This window comes from Halichoeres trimaculatus, unplaced genomic scaffold (genome assembly GCF_033239565.1).
Source record: "Halichoeres trimaculatus isolate MK-OKI-2021-1 unplaced genomic scaffold, fHalTri1.1 fHalTri1_scaffold_8, whole genome shotgun sequence".
In the NCBI taxonomy this organism is placed as follows: Eukaryota; Metazoa; Chordata; class Actinopteri; order Labriformes; family Labridae; genus Halichoeres; species Halichoeres trimaculatus.
Window position 1 is genome coordinate 23,616,575 of NW_027437186.1, and position 23,211 is coordinate 23,639,785.

Sequence of the window (23,211 nt, forward strand, 5' to 3'; positions counted from 1 at the left end):
GCAAAATGTTCACCCTGCAGAAACGACAGATTCATCAAGCATTAAAGTACCTATGAAATTACTTTTAGTGTCATTGATGGATGAGATATGAGTGTATCAATAACAGCAAGGTGCATGGGAAAAATCAAATCAAAAGTATTTTTGTACACTAAAATTACTTTAAAGCTTCTATGAGGAGTTTTTAGTGAGCTACAAAAAAAGACTAAAATTAATAATGATACCTTTTATTGACCTACAAAAACAAATCAGACCAAAAATGAGGGGACTAATTATTTCTCTGTACTAGTTTTTAGTGTCAAAATCTGCAGCCACTGGGTAGGTGTCAGACAAAGTGATTCACTGCATGATGTTAGAAAAGCAATTTGTTAAATGTTTTAAAGGTCCAAGATTCACAGTGAGAGATGACAAACATGAGACAATCAGATGAGAAGAAAGAGGCTTTGTCCAAAAAGACACATTAGTCGCTCACAGGTGCTTTAAGAGGACACAGGACCCCAGGGTGTGGGTGTGTGGGTGTGGGTGTGGGTGTGTATGTGTGTGTGTGTGTGTGTGTGTGTGTGTGTGTGTGTGTGTGTGTGTGTGTGTGTGTGTGTGTGTGTGTGTGTGTGTGTGTGTGTTTCTAGAGTTTTGGACAAGCCAACAAGCTCCTCTGATGAAGCCAACTGGCCCCTAAACCTCCCCTACAGCGGTTTTGAGATCAAGGGAGAGCTACAGAGGAACAGAGAAAGAAAGCACTCCTCCTTCACACTTCCATCTCTCCTTCTTTTCCATCTGCTCCTCTTCTATCACTCCCCAGCTCACACCTCCTTCACACTTTTCTATCTGCACTGGGCCTTATCCTCTCCCCTCTCTACTTCACCTCCTTCTCTCCCCTTCTCCTCCCTCTCTCCCCTGGCTCCTCTCCTTCTTTCTTCACCTCATCTCTCTGTCTCTCTGTGGAAAGACAGGAACAGAGACAGTTCATCTGCGAGTGATGGAGCTCTGACAGGCTGATCCCTCTGCCCTGTCCCCAGGGCGTGCAGCTGTGCCCGAGCTCTGAGACGCCTACCTCCCTGAACACACATCCACGCAGCGAGGACAGGAATACACCCACCTACACACATGCATGCATACATTTATAGAGCTGCTGAGGGAGCACAGCACACATGTGCACTTACTCACACCTCCACAGTCCATCTGATACAGGACATGTGCATGTGTCTGTGTGTGCGTGCTGGTTTATATAAGTCGTCACATTTCTGAGCTGCATCCAGGATGTGCTGCTGAAACGAGGGATGTCAGGTGGTTGATGTGATGGGGAATCACAGGTTTGAGAGTTTTCTGGCCTTGTATCAATATCCACATTCAGGTTTGATTGATTTTTCGGGTGTTTTATGTGTGAAAGCTGCAGCCAAAGGTTACAGAAGATGCTTGACATCTTCCCAAAACCAAGTTTATGAGTTAAATTTACTCTGACACCAAATCTTGAGGGATGATGTTTAAAACCCTTTTTTTCCCAACCAATTATAAAGAAATTAGTTTTTAAAAGTAGGGAAGAGAGAAAACAGAAAATCCTTTCATTAATGAAAGCTTTTTGGGGAATTTGAAGGATTTTACCTTTAAGATCATTCAGATTTAAAGGATAGTCCTATTAGGCAAGATACTGTATTTACTGTAATTCTGCCCTTGAGCAAACACATTTCTCCCCCCTCATCCAAAGAGCCCATACAGCATAACCACAAACCCCTCTTAAGGGTTTGAGCTATGCCAAGTCCATTAGCCTAATCTGAAAAACAAAAGCAGCACTTCGTTTGCTCTCTCTTAGTCTCTCTCCCCACTCACACACACACACACACTTACTGCACATCTTCCATCAGCACATTCACCAATGGCCTGCTGTTATCTGGGGGATGTGATGTGCCGTTCCTCTTTGAACGCACTGTCACAGAACGGCTTATTTCACCAGTCCTCCAGACGCGGGGCTCTCTGTCTCTGGCAGGGTTTTTCCATCCGAGACAAAGAACAGAGCTACCCGAGCAGTGCTGCCTGGCTGTTTCATTATGAACAAGACAACGGTGATGACACAAAAGAGACATGCATATAGTCCAGTAAAGAAGAGTGCGGATGGGAAAAAATGAGCGAAAGCTGTTTTTTTATCGTCTTCAATGCTGGAGCTTTATCAAAACAGAAGGAAGTGACACAAAAAGTCCAGGTGGTGAGCTGTTAGTGCAGGTTTATAAAACCTTACAGGAAACTTAAAGCAACAGGTCAGTGAACTCGCTCTGACTCTGTGGAGATATGATCAGCAGCAGCAGCAGCAGCGGTTTGTTTATCCCAAAATGTCTGCGTTTCAGTGAAACTACATTTCTTTTTTCTTCTTTTCAGAAAATCTCTGCTTAGGTCTTTCCTCCAGAAACACCCTCACTCCTCACACACTCCTTACACAACCATCTTGAGTGTAAACATAGAGCACATCTCAGAGTTAAGGGGGATTTATTTTTGGATGATATAAACCTGGTGAAAATATGGTGTTTCTTCAGCATTGCTATGTAAGAATCGCTTACATAACAACATGTTTACTTCGCTGTATGGGGAGATTTATTTGAAAAGCTAATAACGATTGAGAGACCGAACAAGTATACTTTCCTATCTGTTATCTGTTTTTTTTTTTATTTAACTTCACAAGCACACACCGAACCCATTAATAATCCAAGCCCCTGTACATTTTAGCTTCCTGTAAACAGTATTGTATATAAAGAGGAGCAGTTATATAAGTCTGTAAATCAGGCTAATTAAAGCAGTGCTTCTACAATCCTGTAAATAGAAGTGTTTCTGTCTTCCTTGAATCAAGCAGATGAATTCTGTTGTGTTTACTTCAAGAAATTAGGATTCTGCGAGTAAGATACTTTAAGATGAATCCCCTAGGGGTCTATTTTATCTCGCAAGCACATTTCCCTCTCACTCCTGCCCTCTTTTGTGCAAGAAAATGCTCTACAACCAATTCAAGCAGCTAAACCTACAACCTTTTCCATAAGTGCACCTTACAAACACACATAGTCAATGAAGACGTTTTAGTAAACCCAACACCGGCTTCGGTTTTGGGAGAATATCTGTGTGTAAGTGTGTTTGTGTATTGTTGTTATATAAACTTCATTATTTCTATCGCTACACAGAATTCCTATCATTAAGCCTCTCTGGGACCATTTGAAGTTACATCAAAGTGCTACACAAGCTTGTGTCAAACACTCAACACACACCGATGGGTGTAAACACACACCAAATGGCAAACACAACATTATGCTTGCTGCTGATTTACGACCCCTGCTTTAATCGGGAGAAGTCTGGGACCTTGAGCCAAAAGACGCCTGATTGTATCCTTGAGCCCCCCACCACCACCCTCTAAACGTCAGAGCAGCTGCCTCATGAAAAATATATTCCTGTTCTGGCCACCAAGTTCACCAGCACACCCCCTCTCCACGCTCTCTCTTTCTCTCTCTGCTCGACATCTTTCGCTCAGAACAGAAACTAGTTGCCATGGCGACAATCATTAACACATCTGGCATGGCTATCTGGCACACACATGTGCTCAGAGAGACTCTGAAACACACATGTAGCCACACTTGCACATCACCAAACAAACAAACAACATACGAATGCAGAGAGCACAAAAAGGCATCATTTGGTTGTGCTGTTTTCAGCTTCATGGCCGCCGTCTGAAGCTTGTGTGGGAGAGATAACGGGCCGAGGCTTGTTGGGGAAAATACATTGACGGAGAACTTTGAGCCTCGGTGATAATCCTATTGGTGAATTTAACCCGGCCTCTTTAATCTAAATCCTCTGGGAAATAGAGTTGATGTTAAGAAGAATTGAACTTTCATAATATTGGAACTTATCTTTTCCCTTTTTCTAACATAAATTCATAACATTCATAATCATCTTTATAATTAGTAATTAATTTGGACCATTATCTATCCTGGGCACTCATGGTGGAAAAATAGGGTCCATACTTTCTGGAAAGGATGCGACAGTTTATATATCATATAAACTTAAATCTGTGCTTTTATGCTGTAATCATTTGTCATTTATTGCAGTATTTTTTCTTTTACATTAGAATTCTGACAGTACTGACCTGGCAAGTCTGTTGGTGCATATTTTGGCACCCCGCAGTCAAAAACCTGCCTTCATGACAATTAACCCCTGCCTGTTCTAACTAATATATGTATAAATAACGCAGCTCCCAAATTATATGTATGCATATTCCATATTCAGATACTAGTGCAAATTAAATGCAAATCCTTACTGTGGGAGCTTTTGCCTCAAAATGTCATTTAATGATGCGACCAGCATGGGACTGTGCAGTATTTTGTGAATTGTGGACTTGTAGAAAGTCAAGGGTAGCACTTCTGAGCTCAGATACAGCAAGTTTTGGGTCAAATACATTTTTTTTATGTTAGGAAAGTACATGTCAACTGAGTTGTATTACTTTTTTGTTGTTGGTGGTCAAAGATGACTACAATTTTGAATGGGACATGAATTCAAAGTGTACAGAGTGAAAATTGTGTATACTTACTTTTACTTTCACCAGAATGTATTCTCAACACTAGGTCACCTGACATGCACACTAGAGCTGAAACGATTCCTTGAATGATTTGGTGTACTCGATTACAAAAACTAATCGAGTAACTTTCTCTGCCTCGAGGAATCATTTAATCTTAAAAAAGATCAAAGAGTGGTATTTCAAATGGAGCTGAGGCCATATTAAGAGAGTTTTCAGACCCCTCAAGCTACCTCTTATACAAAATAGCAACTAGCAACAAATCTAGTTTCTTTTCTGGAGTTTGGAGACTAATGGGTCATTCTACGGAACGGGTGCCATTTGGGGCCGCAACATTTGATGAGATGTACAAGGCACAAAAAATGTGTCAAAGTGTGTCTACAAATTTTGGAGCTACCAAAGCAAGTGCTCTTACTGACATGATGTATCAGAAAATTCTATTTCTTAAAGAGAAAAATTTTCATTTGAAAAATAACTGCTCTTTAACTACACAGAAATGTATTTTATCTGATTACTCGATTAATCGATGGGATTTTCAGTAGAATACTCGAATACTAAAATATTGATAGCTGCAGCCCTAATGTACATTACTGAAAGTGTTATACATATATTCACCATCGGGTCAGAGCAGTCTCCCTTTGAAGACGACTTAAATGCACTTGTTTTTTATTTTCCCTATCTGTCATTTAATCATTTTTCCTGTACTGATGGACCGTCCAGTCTTCAGTTTTCTCATCTGTTAATTTCCTGAAGCACCTTAACAACTAAAAATGGAACGAACCATTGTGTCAACATTTCATTACTGAAGCCAGTGGTTTGAACATCTTGTCTCTTGCTGTCATCGAGGAATCCAACTGACAGCTTTACCACTGAGGCTGGCACACATCACGGCAGCAATAAATTATTTAACGGGACACACAGCATACATTTCCCTCTCAATAACAGATTTACTCAGCCTTGTAAAACCTATGGCGTCTATCCACTGTGGCTGTTCCTCTCTCCTTTGTTTTGGTCTTCCCCCTGTCCTACAAATCCCTGATCTCAAGGGCCACCTCGAAGGTAGCCACGCACAAGCTGAAATGGTCTGGAAAACACTTGGTGCGTGTGTGGATGTGTGTATTTTCTGACATTGCTAACAGATGATCAGTGGCTCTTTGCTCCAAAAGCCATTAATCACAGGCGGGCCACATTGACACAGCAGCATGGGAGTTACAGGAGCAGGGGAGAGATGTTGCACAACAAACTGTCGTTTCTAGGTGGATAGTTGTGGGGGAATCACATATAAGTATATACATGAAACACACTCACAGCCCAAATATTCCACTTCATAAGCTAAAACATGTTTCTGTGGCTTAAGATACCTCTAATTAAACGCCATAACAACTCAGCTATGCATAGCTACATACACTGCATGTGTCTCAGATATAAACACACACACACACACACACACCACACACACACAGCTGTGCAGGAGTTTGACAGTACAACAGATGCCTGAGTGGTGCGTGCATTCTGCTGCCCCCACCCTAACCCCCGAGGACATCCCCTTGTCTCGCATTATATACACTCTCTCTGCACTCTACATACCACTGCTCTCCCAGCCAATCATCCAGAGCAAAACAACCAGACCGACCAGTCGCGGCGTCAGGTTCATAATGACTGGTGACTGACAGAGCGGCATTTCTGTGGGCTCTGGAAGCAATTCAGGTGAGGCTGGGCAAATATTTCCTCACACGCGGGCTTGTGCAAGACCAAAAAAAATGTCACACTCAGGAGGAAAATTTACTAGACAACAACAAGGTGAAGAGGCTGGGCTTTAAATGAACACAAAGCAACTTAATTTTATATGTCTGTAATCTGCTAATAAATCAGACTTCCCCAGTTGGGGCTCAAACAGAAAATGATTAAAAAGCAACAAACACATGATCCAACACACCTTCAGTCACTTTGTAACGGTTTGTCAACCTCACCCATTGATCACACCTCATCCAAGACCTTCTTAATTCCCATAAAAACACATCAAACACCTTCTCCCACAGCCAAAGCAACAACTGAGCAGAAAGCCACACAGACAAAGAAAAGCTCTTCTTGCTCCTACCTTTTTGCCTTTCTTCTTGCGATGGGCTCCTTTCCCACCACCTGCTTTCTCCTTAGCTTCCTCACTCATGTTCGGAGATCTCCCCCCTGTTCCACTCCTCTCCTCACTTTGTTTTTAAATCCAGCATGTAGGAGCTTTTGGGGCAGAGCAGCGGCAGCAGGAGCGGCTGTCTTCACTGATGAAACGTTGCCACAGAAATGTCCATTTAGAAGCGCTGAAGGAAGGATTGTTCCATGCAGAGTGGGAGTGTGCGTAAAGAAGACAGAGAGAAGAGACTGGGGAGGACTGTGCTGATGCTCTTTCCCTCCTCCTCCTTCTCCTCCTCCTCCTCCTCCTCTCCTCTTCCTCTCCACGTTCACAAACGCACACTTGCAAGCACGCTCGCCCTGGTCCACTCCCACTTGCTTCGCCTCTGCCTTGCGCAATTGGCGACTCTCTTCAGCGCGCTCAAAGGCAGGGTGTGGAGGCAGGAGGAAAGCAGGGAGATAGACGAGGAGGAACAAGATGAAGAGGTGGATGTGTGTGATGAAGAAAGAAGGGGAGAAATAGAGAAGAAGACTTGAAGGAGTGTGTTCCTGGTTGACTGTGGTGCTGCCTGCCTGAGGCTAGAGACTGGAGACACCAAAAACAAAGACGCACAAAAAATGGTGGGGCAGAAAAGAAGAAATACAGAGAGAGGACAAAAATAATGGTCAAGTGAAGCTGAGAGAAAAAAACTGAGTAAGACAGAGAATGACAGAAAAAGGGGGCGTGATCCACAGTCTCTTGATTCTCCTGGCTTGATGATTTCTTCTGTTGCTCCCTACTCGGACGTTGTGATATGAAATGAGACTCCCTACCCTCCTGGCAGGCCAGAGGAGAGACAGAGAGACAGAAAGAGGGAGAGGATCATTAACACGATGCATCAGGTCCTTCCAGAAAAGGAAGTCTACCCACTTGCCTCTGCCAGTAGGATCAGCTTACTGGAAACTGGAACAGAACAGAACTGGCTGACTTACTGACTGACTGGGGTGATTGTGGAGTGTGCGCCTGTGTATGAATGTGTGTGAGTGTGTGTGTATAAGCCAAAAAGGAGACACAAGGAGGATAATATCCATCCAACAACCATTCAAAACATCAGACTTGAAAGAAAAAGAAAAAGACCACACCCTCCCTGTTCCAACAAGGCACTCCACCATTAAAACATCAAGCTAATGAGGCAGGGGAAGAGAAAGTGAACCAGGAGAGAAAATGGGAGCAAAAAGCCCTGGGTGACAGCATGAGAGGGAGAGAGGGCTCAGAAAGGGAGGATGGGTGTGAATTAGACAGGAGAAGGAGAAAATGACAGTGGGAAATAGGAAAGGGAGAGCTGGTGAGGGAGGGAGGGAGGGAGGGGGAGTGAAAAAACAATGTGATATCAGAGAACAGACAATCTGAGGCGGCAGGGTGGGGATGAATGAACAAATGAAAAAACAAATCAGGGACAGACCAAGGCACAGAGAGGCGGGGTGTGTTGTGATTTCCCTCCAAACAACAGGTCCTTTATTCTGGAGGGTATATAGCTGCTCACCAGCTCTGCCTCCCTCCAGCTTCTGGCAAGCTGTATGCCATCACCACCATGCTGCTCGATGTCAATTAGGCCTTGGCTTCAGCAGGGACTTTAAACATAGCTACTCCACAGCTGAGGCTAAGACAGAATATCATTACTGGAATATACTGCCGTCTTGACTTGTGTGATACAGCTAACATATTAGTGACACATATGACGATATTTCAGTTTTTGAATAACACAGAAAATAAAACAGATCACCCAACAAACTCGTCATGCTAATAAAAATAGCTGTACCTTCTCTTTCAGGGGCAGTTAATCAGATATTGTAATGTGTTAATACGCTACTGAAATTCATTATTTTTCATGATTTTTTCTTCTCTAATTGTATCTTTGTACCATACCGCTTCATATTGTAACATATACAGTATCACATTGAGCTGTACTACAATTGTGTAGTATCATGTAGTATCCTATCCAAGCGGCAACCTTCGGTCTAAGAATATGAGTGCTAAAATCTGCTGTTTCTCGAGTGTCTGCTTGAGGCTGGCTCCAGAAGAACCAGAAGTCACACACACACACACAGCCAACAAAAGCCGTTTTCAAAGCAGAAATTAACCTATTTACAGCCCGGTTAAAAAAATGTCTTCTGTCTGAGTCGCTAATTTCACGAACGGCACCCACTGTATGGGGGGTTAATTTTTTTTCAAACTCGGCCGTTCAGAGGATATTAAGATTGCAAGCTCGCCCAATCAGAGGCACAGCTCAGGGTCACGTGACAGACAGGGGCCCTATGGCTGTGGGCAAAGCCCCTGCCCCTACCAATAAGGACACTATAGCTGATGTGCTTCATTTTCCATTTCAGAAACAGATGGGTGACGTTGGGGAGACTACGTCCATGTTTTATTCAGTCTATGATCCTATCATATCGTTTCGATTCACATGGTATTATATCATTTTGTGTCAAACTGTCATTAATCATACCTAGTTGTTTTTTATTGCACTGGAGCATACAACTCTGCAGTTCACTGAGTGAACCCCTGAGGCTGGCACCAAACGTACCAGAAGAGACACACCCACCACACTGAAAAAAAACATATTCACTGCAGAAATAAACATGTTTACAGCCTGGTAAAAATGTCTCTCTGGGTGAGTTTTACTCTAAAATGACAGTTTAGAAGTTATTACAATGATGCTTTTGCCCAATCAGAGGCGCAGCTCAGCTGATTGACAGGTGGGGGCCTTAGAGCTGATGGTGTGGAGGTTAAAAGCCTGCCCCTTTTCCAATATGGCCCCAGCTGACAATTTGATTCAAAACTTAGTTTCAGACACAGTTGGTGTGTTATCTAAATTTATAGTATCATTGTTAGCTTCATAGCATTATCCCTTATGTCACATTTCAAAGTTTTCAAAAAAAAATGTAGTACACATTTTTAATATAGATTTATTAGTTTTTATTATTATTTATGATTATTACTATTGCTTATTATTATTACATTACAATTTATATAGTATTTATATTGTCTATATTATTACTGTTAACTTATTTATTTTATCCAAAGTTCTTTGATTTACGCAATTGTGCTATGAGGCAGTATCTTGTAGCTTGGTATCATATTGTGCCAAATTGTTTAGTACCACTATCATGTAGCCTAGTACCGTATACTCTTGTATTATATTGTGTAGTTTTGTTTTGTATCGTATCGTATCGCATCCGTAATTAATCTGCAACTACCGCCCCTGTCCAGAATTGTCTACTTATTGCCCATTTGAGACTCATATGGTCAAAAAGTTTGCAGATTGCCTCCGGGCTTCAAATATTTTGAACTGAACCCATTGGTTTTCCTTATCTGTCAGCTGTAATTCTGGATCTCCACCGTTAAAACGTTCAAACAAAAGACGTTCTTACCAGAGACAAATTATGTTGATGACAAGATAATGCACTTGTTTGTGGCGCACTAAGCTCTGCTACAGCAAGCCTTGACCTCAGGCAATATTCCAGAGAGAATGGTATGATCTTGAGACAGAGTAAGGATTTACAAAATTCTTTGCAAAATAATTGCATCTCATGAAATGTTATACAACTGAACCACCAACAGTCTCTGAAAAGTAAGAGCAGAGTAGGATATCATGCATCCCTACTATGAAGATGCGTTTGTGCAGTTCTGGTTCCAAAAGCACTGAGCATACTCACAAATGATTTTAATGATCCGAGTAAATGTCATTTTTTCTTCATAAGCTACTTTGTTAGGTGTTTCATTACCTCATTAACATTTCTGGTCAGTCAGTTTGAAAATTAAATCAGAGATTTAATAAAGATTACACTATGTTAATACAACTCAGTAATATCACTGAAAAAAAGATTCACTTGTTGAAAAATTCATGAATTTATCCTCTTCTGATCTGAGCCGGATCCACTGGGAATCTTGTTTCTTTTTCATCTAGACACAAGCAGAGAGACACAACCAGAAACAGCAGCTGTGAGAATGTGACGTTTTTTCATTTGATAACCCGATGGATGTCTGAGAGCTTGTCTGGTTGCAGACAGGAAACAGCTTACTGGAGAAAGAAAGGTGTGTGATGAATTTACTTCAAACTAGCTTAGCCACTGTTTGTGGTTTTGTTTATTTGTCTACAGAGACATTTTTCTGCCTCATTTAATCTGCAGTCTGTCTGAAACATGCAAACGACATAACTCAAGCTATTACATAAACTAAACTAGAAAATCTGGTTAAAAAAACAGTAAACAAAGCTAGGGAAGGGTGTTTACACATAAACTACAGTACTGGGGTGTTGCCTCGATTTAAAGACAACTGAATTATTAGAGTGTGTGTGATTGGCCTTAATTAGGAGTCACCATAACAAAGGATCAAGTGAGGGAGAGGGGAGGGAGGAGCTGTGCCACAGTCTTCATTTGGATGTCCCCAGTGAAAATTAATGATCTAATCTAAATGTTTGGGAAATAAATTAAGGACATATACTCATAAAAGCTATATATGTTTGAAATATAGATTCTCTAAAGTTGAAAAAGCCGTCCATCGCCTTGAATGTCAAACAACATCACAGAAATGGGCATACTTCAGGAGACGTTTCTAATCATAACACTTGCTTTATAGAACTGAAAGCCCATGACAGATCAGTAGCTTTAGCAGCAGTGACATATGATGTCCCCCAGTCACGACTATCATCCTGCTCTCTGTCATCTTCTCCTCACTCCACTTTCCCACATACTACAACAGCAGGTCCTCAGAGTGAGAGGAGAGAGGGATTACACACTGCTCCACACATTAATCTGCAGCTCCAAATGTTCTACTCACTCATTCCCTTTTTTCTTGCTTTGACGGTACATGTGCATGTACAGATTAGCTGATGTGGATATGTGTTTGATGTGGTAAGGGACTTGGACAGCTGATTTTAAGTGTCTGTGTTTTGGTGTGTGTTAGTGTGTTTTAGGGTGTGGTTCCTGTGAGTTGGTGCCAGCAGCAGTTATTATTGATCGTGCCAGGAGGCAGCTCCATCAGCCGGCAGCTTATTAGGATTTATAAGTCACACACCTCACTCTGGGAAACACCACACACAGAATTTAAAGCCTCTCACACTGGTTTGTCTGTGTTTATAGCAATATAAAACTGTCAACATCAAACAATCGGCTCGTCTAAACCGAAAAAGGTTGCAACTGGAAATATGTATGTTAACACGCAGGAAGTTTACAATGCAATTTCTAACTAACTGAACTCATTTCTCATCTTTTACCCTGCTCCCCATTCAAAGTTTACATGCATGATTGCTCACCAGATAGTGAAGCTACTCACAGATTTATTTGTCTTTGGACACTTTGGTCTTCTCATTTCGTGGCCAAAAATGTCGGCCAAACTCATAAACATATGCCCTCTCTTTTCCTGCTTCACTTCTTTGGGAGGGGGAGTTATATTTGTTGGCGATGTTGGATTTCCATATCAAAAGGAGGTTTTCTCAGCTTGCAATAATCCATTAAAGAGGCAGGCGCAGCCTCTCCAAAACAGTTTCTGTGTCTGTGATAAGATGGTGGGGAATGAGAGGAGAAAGAGAGGGAAAGAGGTACAGATTGTTTTCTGACTGAACCATAAATAAAGAGAACAAGATGTACAGACTAATTCAGAGTCATCTTTTCCTCCTTGAGCACTATTTCTGCTCGATTCATTTCTGCACTTGTTACTGCACTGGTTATGCAGCGCCGTGTGTAAATTACGCTCCCACTTTTATTCAATTTTTCTAACAAAGCTCGAAAAATCTCATGAAAATATATAGTCACTTCCTACAAAAAGCCTCATCTACCGAGTGAAGGTCCAGTAGAATATATAGTTAATTGGTTACTGAGCAGCTGACTGTGTTATGTACACTCCTTCCTGCCTGCACTTGTAGGTGAGGGGTTATCACTGTAAGGAGACACTCAGCGGGTTATCTCCTGTACAGGAGGTTATCTTGTAAAGCTGTCACTCAATGAGGGTAAAGAGATAACCAATCCAATAAAAGGTTTACAGTTACTTCATTATTTTGATTACTTAGAGAAGTTCTAATGTTTGTAATAACAGATGAGGACACATAATACTTTTCACAGTTTTACTGTGGCTTAGTGCGGCAGATCACTGGAAAAACTATGAGATAATTTCTTTCCTATGATATTAAATATTGAACTAAGTAAAAAAAAAATCACACCAGATGTGCCATGTGTAGATCTAACTTTGTTTGCTGCTTTCAAATCAAATCAAGTCCCCTTTCTACTTTTACAACCCAGGGTCCAGCCCTCTCACAGCAGCTCTGCATGGAGATTTAGAGACATGAGATAAGGAGCGAAGACAGATGAAGTAACACCACTTCAGAAACTTTTATCAATAAATGCAATAAATTGCTTTAACACCATTGCTAACAATACTCTCAGAGATGTTTTGTCTAAGACATCAAACACCACAATGGTAGCTTATAATGTAGGAAAAAAAAAACTGTCCATCTAGATGTGACTTTTTCATCTGTACATGTTCACAGGGTTAGGGTTAGCACTGTGACAGGTGGGAGTGTGTTGTCTTAAAAATCCACGTTTTTTAACCTTGTGTTTTCTGTGGTATCTGCATGTTACACAGACACAAATTCTGCCTACGCAGCTCTCTGTTTGTAGTAGTGAGAGGCTGATTTTCAGAGATATCAGACAGGCCTTGTTAGAACTCAACATGTAACAACAACCTGAAACATAACAATAACGTGAAATGTAATAAAACCCTAAATGTAATGAGATGCTGAGACTCAGACATAATATCTCTTTTCCCAAAATGTAAAGTCTTGCAACATTTTGGGTGGATTAGTGTAAGTTGAATAGCATGTAATTTTGGCAAATTGAACCAACTGAATTTAAAAAATGATAACAGAAAAAGATTTATAAAAAGCTAATTATTTTGTATCTATTATTAACAATTTCTTTTTTCAAATGTCTTCAGCTGACAGAATTTTCATATAGGGCACAGAGATCTTTGCTTAATAGCATTTCTAGAAAAACTAATACATGTCATTCCATCTTTGTCTGCCTTTTTGAAGTTTTCAAACACTAACCCATCATTTCAGTAAGTGTTGTACAACTGACAAAGACCAAACAATGTCCTAGGATCAGGCTGTGATCTTTTCACTGCTGCGAAATGTTCCATTAGTGTGACTTTGATCACCCAAGAAAGCCAGACTCATGATGAGACCCACAGAAATTTAATTTTGCTCACATTGCAACAAGACAAGCAGGAATAGAAATGGATAGTCAGAGAAAGGAAAACTGAGTTCATGAAAAGAGATGGAGACTAGTGTAGAGAGTAATTAGGACGTACAAGTAAACAAAGCCAAAAAGGAAGCAGCGGGGCCACAAAGACTTGAAATCTGATCATTGGAGCTGCATTTGAAACAGGCCTGGATGTTGCTCATTAACAAAGATTTCATTCTTAAACATGAAGAAGATATGTTTGAGCTACATCTTTCTAGTCTAGAGGGGCAAGATTTATGTTTAAGAGTTGATAAAACATAGCATCTTCTGGTTTCCAGCACCACTGTAAAACCTTCAGTAAAACAGCTTAGGCTTTGCTAATGCACATGTGTGATGGACAATCCTCCACAACTGTAACTCTGACATGTTGGCTACTCTGACTGAAGCTGAGACCAGCTTATAAGCATGTGTGGTGAAATGTCTTCACACATCCATCATGCTACCAATCGAAGGTCTCTGATCAATGGGCTGTATGCAGAGGCCAGACAGGGCCTGACAGACAGCTCTACAGGGGGGTTCCCATCCTTGGCTCCATACAAAGAAAGCACATCCTTTACTGGAAATCAATCATCACATCAGATGACTGCTGAAAACAAGCCTCCTATGAATCACACCAAGCCCTGCATCAATTCAATAACACCATAAGTGAACCAAATAACAGCAGATGCAACTTCTTTCTCATTTATACTCACATTTCGCATCGACTGGTATGTTTATCTGCAATCAATAATTGCAAGCTAAGTCATTATTACCCCAGTCAGTTATCCAGTGACACAAACTCTTGTTTTATTGCTGTAATCTATGGATGATATGCCATGTCAGGCTTGGCAAGGTGGAAAAGTATTTTCAACAGCCTAGCAAGCAAATTCATAAAACAGCATTTTCAGTTAATGATCGATCATTTTGGTCACAGTGGCACTCAACTGGCAGAGTGCTGTTATCCCAGCTGACTTTTTTTTGGCAACAGCAGCCTGGTTTGCTGAAATGAATGATAGTACGGTATTCTCTATGTTAATGTAGTGAGAGAGCCTCAAACCAGGGCAGGTGAGCCGTATCCTAACTGAATTTAACTGACTCCAGCCACAACGCTTTTAGGGCCCCATAACAACTGAACATCAAAATGGCGGCTCAAATTTGTGAAACCGTTCACACAGATATGATTAAATATCAGAGATATCCACTTGCCCACATTTTCGTTTAAGTGTAACCAGCTTGTACAGAGTTGAATGTGAGGTCCGGCTTTTAGCTTCATCCTCTTCAGGTAGTGTGACACCAATGTGTGTTAAATTCAGACCTACTTTTCTCTGTATTCAGGTCAGGTCTGGACAGGTGCTCCTTGACTGATAAAGAGCTGCGAGGGTGGAGGGCTCCATTTTTACTAACGTTTAGGGAGTCATTTTTATTACTGACCAATATTAACACAGAAGTAGGCGAGGCAGATGACCTGATTATCTCTTCAGGGGAGCTATGGTTCTGGTGTTTATGCTTTGATTTATTTTATAGAGAAAGGGGGAACTTTTCTCACAAAAAAGTAGTTAAATCTTAGTTACCTTGATGTTTTTGTTGTAAGCTTTAAGGAAAATTTGATCATTATCTTCAACCTGAGTAAATACAAATGCTGATTTGGGAAGTTTGCTGAAACAGACACTCCTCAAAACTTAAAGAGGACATATCATGCCTGTTTCTCCTTTTCACTATGCCAGACTAGGATGCCTGTAAAGCATTTCTGCCCTCAGTACAAGTCATTTAGTTCCTTCATTGCCCCACAATAGCGTTCTCAATATCCTCAGTTACGGCCATTCTGAAGATCTCGTTGAAACGCTCCTTTTTGAGAATGACCTCCAGTAACCTTGCAACGTCACAGCCCTTTGTGCTCTGATTGGTCAGTTCTATCAGAGGGGCGGAGGGGGTAGAGCCAGGGGGCAGTATTGGCATGGCAGTATTTACAAAATCGCCACATTGAATGGACCTTACCGAGCGAGTTTGCTGTTTGCCAAAACTTCACTGTAAGGCATTGATAGCACTAATAGAATGGCAGAGTGTAGGATACGTCCTTTTGTATTGGACCCCGAGTCAGACCCGGATGGTTCTGCAGCTCAGGAGGAAGAAAATCCACCTTGACACAGATCATCTCAGGACGCTTCAGTGTGGTGAGTCAAACCAGTACTGTAACATGTATAGTTTATTCGTGGAAATATAGGCAGACCTCACCAATAAACTATTTCTATAACAGGGCTCCATCCTGCTCCTTCACTTTTCTCTGTCTGTTTTATCCATCATGCTGAAAGTGTGGTCTAAAGATCGCCTCTACCATCAGTTCGTCACTGTGTTAGCACTCAGTCAAGTTAGCCAGAGCTAGTAGGGAGCTTTATTTATACTCAGCTCTTAGTGGGTGTATCCCTTGGTGGCGGTTGTGTGACTAACTGACATCACAGAGGAGGAGCTGCTTTATCAGATTACTCCAATAAAAACAGAGGATCCTCGTGTCGTCATGAAGGTCGAAATCTTCGGCCAAATGGCAATGACCTATTTTCAGAGGCATCAAATCTCGTTCTAGGATATAAGGAAAAAATACAATATCTTATTTTTTGAAAATTCAGGGGGTGAAAGGTCTTGTTTTCAAATTTATTATGTTATATGTAAGTATTTAATCACGGATCAGTGTGATATGTCCCCTTTAAAAATGTCACAGAAATGCAGGATGCATCTCAGTTTCTTAACAAATTTCTAGATAAGCCTAAAAATCACGTCTCACTCTCTCACAGTGATTTAATCCACTGTACAAATACAGTAAACCCTGCTCAAACACATCATCCCAGAGTAAACAACTATGAAGTCTTACAATTGGTGGAGGCCGGTTGTGCTTTCCAGCAGGCACTGTTCTTCAGAATCAATACTGTTGTATTGTATTATTCAGTGTACTGTTCCTGGTGCTGGACACTCCCATCACAAATAGCTGCTTACTGTGAAAATTAACGCAGCATGCAAGGCAAACATGACAAAGGGCTGCCCATTGATCTCTGCTTTCTTATTTTCCTCCTGAGATGTCTTGCAGTTTTATGGTTGGGGTGGGTTTGCAGGGGAAGTCTCTGCATACATGTTGAGTTAATGCACATATGGATATCTGCCCTTATATAAACAGTATAACAGTGTGTGTGTGTGTGTGTGTGTGTGTGTGTGTGTGTGTGTGTGTGTGTGTGTGTGTGTGTGTCTCTCAGAGATGATGACTAATCGTCTTAATATTGGCCTGTATCTTGTGGGCACGGTGTAAATGGTAGATGTGCTGAAGGGTCTTGCACTTGCCTCGCTGCTGCTGACACTGCAATGTCCAGAGGCTGCCTGATCTCAGTCAATCCAGTCTCAGTGTGCTGAAGCTGCTGGAGGAAGCAGAGGAGGATAGTTACTTAAAAGACAGGAGGGAGCAGACAGCAGAGCTTGTCAGAACAGTGTACCTGAAACTACTTGTTTTGTGTGCTAACAAAAGTGACCACTTCCCAAGCAAGGGTACAACACTGCAATGGTTATTTAAGAAGATACAGAAAACAGGTTACTGCGGTTTTCTCAGTAAAATGTGAAGCTGTCGAAATAAGTAAAGAAATAAGCTTCCAGAAATGAAGATGTCAGTTTGTTTTTCTTTATATTTTGACACAAGTTCCTTTCATCTATCTTCATCACACAGATGAGGAAACCTTGAGAAACATGTACTCCAGGTCAGCATTTACCTCCATACAGCCACAGACCACTGAAATGTTAAATACAGCTGGAGGGCTTTGACAAGGAACAAGTGCCTTTGTGCTGCTCCCCTCTGATTGATGACCTGGCTTAGTCGAGTGGTGCATTAAAGAAAAACTTCTGACGTGTCTGTTATAAAAGTCAGGTCCATTTCAAAGTGAATGTGTTGCTTTACATGACAGTGTGGGAATGTAACTGCTGACATAGAGTTATGTCTCTGCATTGATACTGTCATCTCTCATATCTCTTTAATAATGTTGAGTTTTGAGGCTAAAAATAGATGAAACACAAATTTGGGTTCAGGCAGATACCACGACATGCTAATAATGATGTGGGCTGGAATTTGGTTCATTCGTGTTGTTCATCATGACCTCTCCCCTCTGCCCCAGTTTCCCATCTTTGGTTTCAGCCTAATGAAGCAAGAGTTTTTCAACCAACCTGCACTGAGAGATCTAAGGCTTTATTTCAACAAAATACAAGGCATAAAGGCAACTCTTTTGTTGTGTATTGAGGCAGGAGTGTCCAAACTTTTTTTCAAAAAGGGCCACATTTGATTTCTTTTCAAATGGCAAAGGCCCAGCAGCTCTTACTGACATCTATATTAACCATGAAAGCAACATATGAAGGCTTTATTTATTGATTGTTTCATTTATGGAAAAATCCGTCGCCAAGTGGCATCAAACAAACTCGTGCCATCATTACAGACTTCTAAAACTCAAACTTCAGCTGTCTTTCAACTCTCTCATGATAGCAGATGGTAAGTGGTCAGTTTTCTGTGTAAACATCAGCAAACACTGCTTCATTTCAAAGGAAATGTTTTCCCTTAGACGGCGACATGGGGACAAAAATGTCAGGAGTTTTTTTATGTCAGGATCAGGATGTTATCATGTTTGTTTTTAAAGAGGACATATCATGCTTGTTTCTCCTTTTCACTATGCCAGACTCGGATGCCTGTAAAGCATTTCTGCTCTCAGTACAAGTCATTTGGTTCTTTCATTCCTCCACAATAGCGTTCTCAATATCCTCAGTTTAGGCCATTCTGAAGATCTCGTTGAAACGCTCCGTTTTTCGAGAATGACCTCCAGTAACCTCGCAACATCACAGCCCTTTGTGCTCTGATTGGTCAGTTCTATCAGAGGGGCAGAGGGGGTAGAGCCAGGGGGTGGTTTCTGCGGCATAGCAGTATTTACAAAATCGCCATATTGAATGGAGCAGACCGAGCGAGTTTGCTGTTTGCCAAAACTTCACTGAAGGCATTGATAGCAGTAATAAAATGGCAGAGTGTAGGATACGTCCTTTTGTATTGGACCCCGAGTCAGACCCAGATGGTTCTGCAGCTCAGGAGGAAGAAAACCCACCTTGACACAGATCATCTCAGGACACTTCAGTGTGGTGAGTCAAACTTGTACTGTAACATGTACAGTTTATACGTTTATACTTGGCTCTTGGTGGGTGAATCCCTCAGGGGTGAAAGGTCTTGTTTTCAAATTTATCATACTATATGTAAGTATTAAATCAGGGATTAGCATGATATGTCCCCTTAAATGATGTTTCAGAAGACTACATTGACCTGAACACAACATTTTTAGCACCAAATTATTTTTTGTCATACACTCTGAGCACACCAGTGTTACCTTTCCTGCATATTATCATAATGTTAATCTGGTCTTGAGTCATACATTCACTTAACTCTCATAATGTCCTTTCAACCACCTGGTATGACTTTTGTTTTAAGCATATAGTATAAATTTTCATCCATCCTTCCATCATTCGCCCTTCCATCATCGTTTGTTACACCTGTAGTCTTACTTTAGTCCAACTCATTATCATGACTTTTTCCCTTTCTTTTGATATTTAGAGCCCATAGATCTCATTTACAGAAAAGTATACCCTGTTTTTGATTACTAAAGATTGCATTTGGCCATCAAAGTGACCCCTAGGACAACAGGTTCTGAGTTTCTGCAGAGCGTTAAGAGCTTTAGCATTAAACAAATGCAGTTTTTTTAAGACATTACTAGACATACTTTGGTTTCGTTTGTGCTTTTGGCAGAATATGTAAATGTACACATCATTTAGGACATGATTCATTTCAGTGCCATAATTAATATAGTGTAAGACAAAGCTGGGGGCCATATGGGGGCCTCAGGCCGTGGATTTCCCCCAAGCCTTACTTTGGGCATGCCTGCATTAAGTTGTCAAAATAATTCAGATATAAAGTTGAAGACAGCATTTTGGAATTAAAAAAAAAAGTCCATTCAAAAAGGAGTGTAGGAATTTGATGTTTGATTAATAAATATTAGATAATAATTAGTTCTTATTGATTTACAGGATAAGAGTCAGCTAAATACTAACACAATATCACTAACAAATAAAATAGATTACCTGTGCTGTTTTTGGGGAAGAATCTGTCCGGTTTTAAATAATCTAATCTTATCATCTGGGGAGATTTGACACATTTCTATTTTGTAGAAATGAGAGGAACAACTTTTACAAAGCCAAATCATTAGCTTTATTATGGCTAACTAGAAGTGCTCCATAGTTTTACACCTCGCTTGTCATCATAATACTCAAATGACAATGCTCCCAATTAATGATTATTTATGATTCATCTGTTCTCCACAACTGCAGCTGTTGAGTCACAGAATAACTGAATGAGATGGCATCTGGGTTGTGCCATTTTATCCTGAGAATCAGATGATAACTTATTCCAGTGACTCAGCACACAGCACCATTACCTACAATTACAGCTTGACGTAACTTTGTTTCAAACGGCATGAAATTACATTTACCTGCTTGAAGAGGCCATTACTGTCAGGATGGCATTCCCAGAAGATGGAGAGCTGGCTGGAGAGATAGCTCTTTCTTTCTTTCTTTCTTTCTTTGGAGGGCAGAGAGAGTGATTCCAAAGTCAGGTCTCCTGAGTGAAGTAATACCAGAAAAAATAAGAAAAATGTTCGATGTAAACATAATTACTGGCGCCTTTGGCTTTAAATTACTCCTGTTTGGATGTTGTAAATATTAGACTTGCCTTATTATATCAATTAAATTGACATGTGGTTCCTCCTGAGGCCCTGAAACAAAAAAAAACAGTGTCTGAAGTGATGTAGTGGGAAATCTGATCATGCTAGAAGTCTGTTACCCCTCCAGCTCTACATGTCAGTCACTGTTGTCTTGGTTAAGACCTTCATAATGTATTCTGCTATATTATCTTGATTACAGCCCTTCAGCAAAGGTGCAAAGCGTTCACATGCAAATCCACAAAATTGTCACTGTCATATCTTGCTTTTAACGCAATATGTTAAAATTGAAAACCTTTTAAAGGCATTATTGTAAAGGTGTCTAGATGACATTTACCAACACAGAACAGCTTTGAAATAATAAGCAAGACCAGTTGACAGAATTTCTCACATTTTTTTCTGCTCTTTTTTTTTCCAGTGAATGTTCTTCCTTATAAAAGCTTTTTAAAGAAAATTCATTCAGCCTATTATAAAACCGTTCAGCGTTGTGCACTGGATTTTTAATAAAATAGGCTACCTGAGATACACGTTTTGCGCAGGAGTTTCTCATAATTAATTTCACCTGGATGTGTAATTCTTGAAGTGACAATGGTTTTGTCTTTTTAGGGATCAATACACCCACTACTAAACCTCACAATGAATAAATAACTAAGCATGAAACAGCTTTACAGCATGTAGCTTATTAGCAAGTATTCAAAAATAAATTTACATTACCTTACCAGTTTTCCAGCCGTTTGTTTTGCCCATGTTCTTTCTCCTAAAAGCTTTTTGAAAAATATATTCAGCCTTTGGAAAAAAAAAAGTTTCCTCCATACTACCAAGTAATAAACTTCGGCACATTCTTTCTGATACTCTCAGCTGAGCTTCTTGTAAAGTCGTCATGAGTCACGCACAAACAGCTAGCTAGCTTAACAGTAGGATAGATCGCTAGTGACTGAAGGTAACATACATAGCAAGCTAGCTAGTATACTCGTTTTTTATTTTTTTTAAGCTACCTGTTCAGTGCTGTCTCTCCAGATACCATCTCACTGGCCATGTTAGTACGCCTTCTTAGGTTGTTCTGAACATATTTGATTTATTATCGGATTAGAAAATATATTAAGCGTTTGCTTAGCTTCTTTTGTATTAATTAAAAAACTGTCTGAGTACAGATAGAGATGTGCAAAGGTTTGTTTGGCTGTAAAACATATATATATATATATATATATATATATATATATATATATATATATATATATATATATATATATATATATATATATACATATCCTATTTCCAACATGTTGAAGAAAAAAGAATTGTCCCAAAAATAAGTATTTCACTCTAGGCTAATATGTATGTGGGTTTTATTTCAGCCATTTTAAGTGTCTTTTAACACATGATGGAAATGTTGCATTCTTACAAGATTGGAGCTGATACAATGGCTTCCTTAAGGGTTTTTCTTAATCATTACGGTTTCCTTTTTACCTGACTGTGTGACTGGCTTGGATTCGTCAACACCATTTGACAAACTTTATTCATTCTGAACAGCGAAGGCATTGCATTTATTCAGTCAAACATATACAAAAAAGTCTAATAACATGATAACATGTTGTGGCATTTACGTAAATATCTTCATCTTCAAATGAGCAACATTTAATTATTTGTGATAAACCCACACCTCATCCAAATACAATGACTAAACCAATCCTCTCCTCCATTTCCACATCCACCCCCTCCAAAATTACCATTAACACCTCTCGTCATCACGGCATCAAAAGCTTTCAGATTAATTTTAGTAAGGTGGGTCACAGCAGCTCAACACAACAATGTTTTCAGTAGTGGATACAAAAGGTGTACACCGGCATTTTCCACTGAACCACCAGAATCAACCACAATTTTGTTTGATGTGTAATGCACCTAGACAATTATTATTACTTAGAAATGTGTTTAAATCATAGGCATTTCTTGAATAATCCAAAACTACAAAACAAATGCTGCATCAACAAACACAAATATTACATGTTGAACTGGATTATTTGCCCTTTAAAAACTGAAATCCAGGCAAAGAAAGGGCGAAGCCTTCACACTGATATTTCAGCTTCTGAGCGAGATGTTGCTTTGTTTTCCTGTGTTGCTATGAGTCGGTAAGAATATGCGTGACCAAACAAATCAGTTGCACTCTCTGCTTGTCACAACCTGTCCCGTCAATCAATGCTGAGCGTGGTGTTACTTATCAATACAAGCTGTTTATTTTTGCCTCAGATGCTGACAGGTTATGTCCTTTCCCTCTAACTAGATAAAAGCCATGTTTAATACAATTTTAGAGAACCTTTGGAGGAAGAAAATATCAAATCTCTCTGTGTTTGTCTCCTGTATACCCACACAAACACACACTGAAACACATGGATGATTCGGGACTGCTGTTCTGCCAGCAACATCATCACTCTCCTTCCCACCCTTGTCTCCATGGAGACAAGCTTCCAGTGCTGGCTGGTTCCAGACCGTTGTGAATCAGCACTGACTAAAAAGGGAAGGGGAGGGGGG

General features: G+C 40.4%; 1 protein-coding gene across 14 annotated transcripts in view; it reads right to left on the bottom strand.

Annotated features, from left to right (window-relative positions):
- The window catches only part of LOC141794692 (ankyrin-3-like), a 139,581-nt gene extending 132,640 nt beyond the window's left edge, over positions 1-6,941 (bottom strand). For 10 of the 14 annotated variants that reach the window (XM_074675110.1, XM_074675108.1, XM_074675104.1 and 7 more), the window contains exon 1: positions 6,633-6,936. In XM_074675110.1, coding sequence (XP_074531211.1) covers positions 6,633-6,701 — 69 coding nt within the window. In that variant the 5' untranslated portion in view covers positions 6,702-6,936. Of the gene's footprint in view, positions 1-6,632 lie in introns of all 14 variants that reach the window. The other 4 variants (XM_074675107.1, XM_074675106.1, XM_074675105.1 and 1 more) reach the window with 3 other exon arrangements.
- Positions 6,942-23,211: the final 16,270 nt, after the last annotated feature.